This window comes from Mandrillus leucophaeus, unplaced genomic scaffold (assembly GCF_000951045.1).
Source record: "Mandrillus leucophaeus isolate KB7577 unplaced genomic scaffold, Mleu.le_1.0 Scaffold125, whole genome shotgun sequence".
In the NCBI taxonomy this organism is placed as follows: domain Eukaryota; kingdom Metazoa; phylum Chordata; class Mammalia; order Primates; family Cercopithecidae; genus Mandrillus; species Mandrillus leucophaeus.
Genome location: NW_012100876.1, coordinates 836005 through 840560, shown reverse-complemented (window position 1 = coordinate 840560; position 4556 = coordinate 836005). Strand labels below are relative to the sequence as shown.

Sequence of the window (4556 nt, the reverse complement as noted above, 5' to 3'; positions counted from 1 at the left end):
AAGGCTGGGAGGCTGGGAAGGCTGGGAAGGCTGGGAGGCTGGGAAGGTTGGGAAGGTTGGGAAGGCTGGGAGGGCTGGGAGGGCTGGGAGGCTGGGAAGGCTGGGAGGCTGGGAAGGCTGGGAAGGCTGGGAAGGCTGGGAAGGCTGGGAGGCTGGGAAGGCTGGGAAGGCTTTCATGCTGCACACGTGAAACTCTTGCTGCTTGTTCTCATTCAGGGAAGCGGGGCTCAGACCTTACCCAGGGCCTCCCCATTTCCTCTCCACTCAACCCTTCTCCTGCTGCCCTTCCAGGATGAAAACAACTCATCTCTGCTTAATAACTACGTCCTGGGGGCCCAGCTGAGTCATGGGCACGTGAACAACCTCAGGGATCCGGTGAACATCAGCTTCTGGCACAACCAAAGCCTGGTACTGCTGGGGGCGCCCCCATTTCCCCTGCACCCCTGCCCCTCTGTGACTCTCCTGTTGAACATTGGTTTGACCAGACCCAAACCTGTGGAACCATCTTGGAAATCCATCACACTTTGAAAATTCCTGCTCAAGAAATAAGAGAGAGAGAAGTTTTTACTCATGCATTTGTCAGGATGCTTTCAGTTGCAAGTGAGAAAAGACCACCTCAAGCCAGCCTGAACACAGAGGGAACTGATTGGCACACATCAATGAAATGTCTAGGGATGGTCCACCAGCTTCAGGCACAGCTGGATCCAGGGACGGATCTGATGCCCTCGTGGCTCAGTCTCTCTCCATCTCAGCAATGGTCTCCTGCCTTGGCTGTCCATTCTGTGGCATGATGGATGCTGAAGAGCCAGACTTCCTTTCCTTCTTCCCATCAGGCTCTTCCCCCCACTCTCCATCCCCAACCTGCCCCAGTGCAGACCAGGGTCTCAGGATCTTAAAGGTTCAGCTGGGTCATGTGTACATCCCTGCACCTGTCACTGTGCCCAGGGGGATGGAAGGTGTGGATTGGCCAGGCCTGGGTCACACGGCCCAGGGACTGGGGTGAAAGAGTGAGCTCCTGGGGGAAGTGCAGATGCTGATCCTGGAACAAAGAAAGGGCTGCTCATTGGGGGTGGGGGCAGAGTGGGGTGGCTCACAAGCCTCAGTGCCTCCTTTTCTGGTTCCTGCCATTCCTGAAAAGCCCGGAGCCTCTGCTTTCTGCTCCATCTTCCCTTCAGCCTCACCAGGACTGCCCTGCACTGTAAATTTCACCATCATCCTTTCCTTTCATCTCTGGGCTTTTGCCACTACGGTTCCCTCCACCTGGAATGCCCTTGCCCTACTCATATTGAAATCCAACACGTCCTCTAAGGCCTCAGGGCCCCCACCTCCCCTTCTCCCTTTGGGTCAGCTCTGCCTGCCCTCCATGGTTTTCCGTGACGGCCTGTGTCATTTCCTCCACCTCTCCACCCACGTGACTTGGCGTTAGGGTTGTCTGTGAATGCGTCTCCCCCGACCAGGCATGGGTCTGAACACATTGCTGTTCCCCACGGGGACGAGGGGAAGGGATCAGCTGGTTATGGAGTGCCTACTGTATAAAAGGCCAGAGCTGGACACTCAAGATTCCATGTTGCCCTTTGTTTTTCCACCGTTCTTGTAATATGGGTATGAATGATCCTATTCTGTAGATGACTAAACTGAGGCGCAGAGCAACTTGGCATCTTGCCCGGGTCGTTCTGAGAGCCCACAGTGGAGATGGGACTGGAATCTGAGACTGTCTGAGGCCAAAGGCCAGCCAGTGCCTGGTAAAATGTTGGCGAATGGACAGTTGAGTCACCGTTGGCCCCCAGGACTCCCAGACACTGATCTGCAGCCTTTCCTCTGCACCCTATGACTGACTCCAGCATCTCCACCCAGGAAGGCTACACCCTGAGCTGTGTCTTCTGGAAGGAGGGAGCCGGGAAACAGCCCTGGGGCGGCTGGAGCCCTGAGGGCTGTCGTACAGAGCAGCCCTCCCACTCTCAGGTGCTCTGCCGCTGCAACCACCTCACCTACTTTGCTGTTCTCATGGTATGTATGCATCCTGAGTGGGGCCCAGAGCTGTAGAGCGCCCTGTGTCTGTGGCAGAGGAACAAGGCAAAAGCTGGTGCAAGGGGCAGAAAACCCAACTTAAATGGGCTTAAGCAAAAAAAAAAAAAAAAAAGAAAAAGAAAATTTAAGGACTCATGTTCCTGAAAAGGCTGGGTTAGGCTTCAGGCATGGCTTGATCCAGGGGCTGATCACTAAGATCACTAAGATAGCACTCTATCTCTGTCCCTCAACTGTGCTTGCTCTGTGCTGGCTTAGCCCTCAAATAGGAACTCCTAATATGAGATAATAATATAGCTGGCAGCAGTTCCAGGCTCATGCCCTGCAAGCTTTCAGACCAGTGGAATAAAATCTTTTACCCAGTTCTGCCAGCCATGTGCTCATCCCTGAACCAATCACTACAGGCAGGAGGAGGGAGGGCCCTGCTTGACCAGGCCTGGCGCACCTTTCTGCACAGAGAGGGCAAAGTGGTGGAACCCCCCAGTTGCATAGGGAGTAGGGGAAGGGAGGCACTCATAGCAGAAGAGGGAGATGGGAGCTGTGGCGGGGGCAAAACTCACTGTATCTGCCATGGCCTCGTTCAGGCCAGGTCCATGGCTAGGCTTGTGGGGAAGGGGACTTGGAGAGGAGGCCTCAGGAGGTCTCTCTGACTGAGGCTGGGAGGGAGGGCGATGCTATGCTTCTGGCCTCCAGCCCCTCTTCCCTCCTGCAGCAATTCTCCCCGGCCCTGGTCCCTGCAGAGTTGCTGGCACCTCTTACATACATCTCCCTCGTGGGCTGCAGCATCTCCATCGTGGCCTCACTGATCACAGTCCTGTTGCACTTCCATTCCAGGTATTCCGCTGCCACAGTGCTGGGCCTGCCCCCAACTGTGGCACATCACCCTTCCTTGTGTCCCATTTAGTCAACTAGAACTGGGTGTGCTTCTCCAGAGGGTGGGGGCCAGGAGGTGGGAGACCAGCCTCTTGATGCGACTGCTGTGGGATCCCTGCCCCTTCTTCACCTCATTTTCCCCATCGGCATGCACCAGTGGGTAGTGCTGCCTGGATGATGTCCCTGGGCCATGGAGGGCCATGCTCTCACCTGCAGGAAGAAGAGTGACTCTTTAGCACGCATCCATATGAACCTGCATGCCTCCGTGCTGCTCCTGAACATCACCTTCCTGCTGAGCCCCGCATTTGCCATGTCTCCTGTGCCCCAGTCAGCATGCACGGCTCTGGCTGCTGCCCTGCACTACGCGCTGCTCAGCTGCCTCACCTGGATGGCCATCGAGGGCTTCAACCTCTACCTCCTCCTCGGGCGTGTCTACAACATCTACATCCGCAGATATGTGCTCAAGCTTGGTGTGCTAGGCTGGGGTAAGCACAGCATCTCTCCTCTCCTTCTCAGACCTCCGGCGGGCAGGATATTGACCCCTTTTAGTCCTTTCTTTCCCCTCCTCCTCATCATCATAGTGGCCATTACATGACCACTAGCTGTGATCTCTGTCTACACCCACCTCTACTTTCTACATTACTAATTTTATCAGCTCTTCCACCTCCATCATCACCTCCTCCACCTCCTTCACCACCATCATCACCTCCTTCACCTCCGTTATCAGCATCACCTCCTCCACCTCCATCACTACCATCATCATCTCCTCTACTTCCGTTATCACCATCACCTCCTCCACCTCCATCACCACCTCCTCCACCTTCATCACCATCATCATCACCTCCTCCACCTCTACCACCTCCTCCACCACCACCATCATCTCCTCCACCTCCATCACCACCTCCTCCACCTCCATCACCTCTATCATCACCTCCACTTCCATCATCACCATCACCTCCATCACCACCTCCACCTCCATCATCACCATCACCTCTTCCACCTCCATCACCACCACCTCCACTTCCATCACCTCCATCACCACCTCCTCCACCTCTATCACATCCATCATTACCTCCTTCACCTCCATCACCACCTCCTTCACATCCATCATCACCTCCTCCACCTCCATCACCTCCATCACCTCCATCATCACCTCCTCCACCTCCATCACCTCCTCCATCTCCTCTACCTCCATCACCACCATCATCATCACCTCTTCCACCTCCATCTTCACCATCACCTCCTCTATCTCCTCCATCTCCATTACCACCATCATCACCTCACCTCCATCACCTCCATCATCACCTCCTCCACCTCAATCACCTCCATCATCACCTCCTCTACCTCCATCACCTCCTCCATCTCCTCCACCTCCTCCATCTCCTCCACCTCTATCACCACCATCATCACTTCCTCCACCTCCATCGCCATCATCTTCACCTCCTCCATCTCCTCCACCTCCATCACCTCCATCATCACCTCCTCCACCTCCATCACCTCCTCCATCTCCTTCATCTCTTCCACCTCTATCACTACCATTATCACCTCCTCCACCTGTTATCAACATCACTTCTTCCATCTTCTCCACTTCTGTCACCACCATCATCACCTCCTCCACCTCCATTGCCATCATCATCACCTCCTCCATCTCCTCCACC

The 4556-nt window shown here is 55.1% G+C and overlaps 1 protein-coding gene across 1 annotated transcript in view; it reads left to right on the top strand.

Moving 5' to 3' along the window:
• The window catches only part of ADGRG5 (adhesion G protein-coupled receptor G5), a 37851-nt gene that overhangs the window by 24145 nt on the left and 9150 nt on the right, over positions 1 to 4556 (top strand). The window contains exons 6-9 of the mRNA XM_011971834.1: positions 292 to 408; positions 1855 to 2007; positions 2738 to 2859; positions 3115 to 3383. Of these exons, the coding sequence (XP_011827224.1) occupies positions 292 to 408; positions 1855 to 2007; positions 2738 to 2859; positions 3115 to 3383 (661 nt within the window). The remainder of the gene's footprint in view (positions 1 to 291; positions 409 to 1854; positions 2008 to 2737; positions 2860 to 3114; positions 3384 to 4556) is intronic.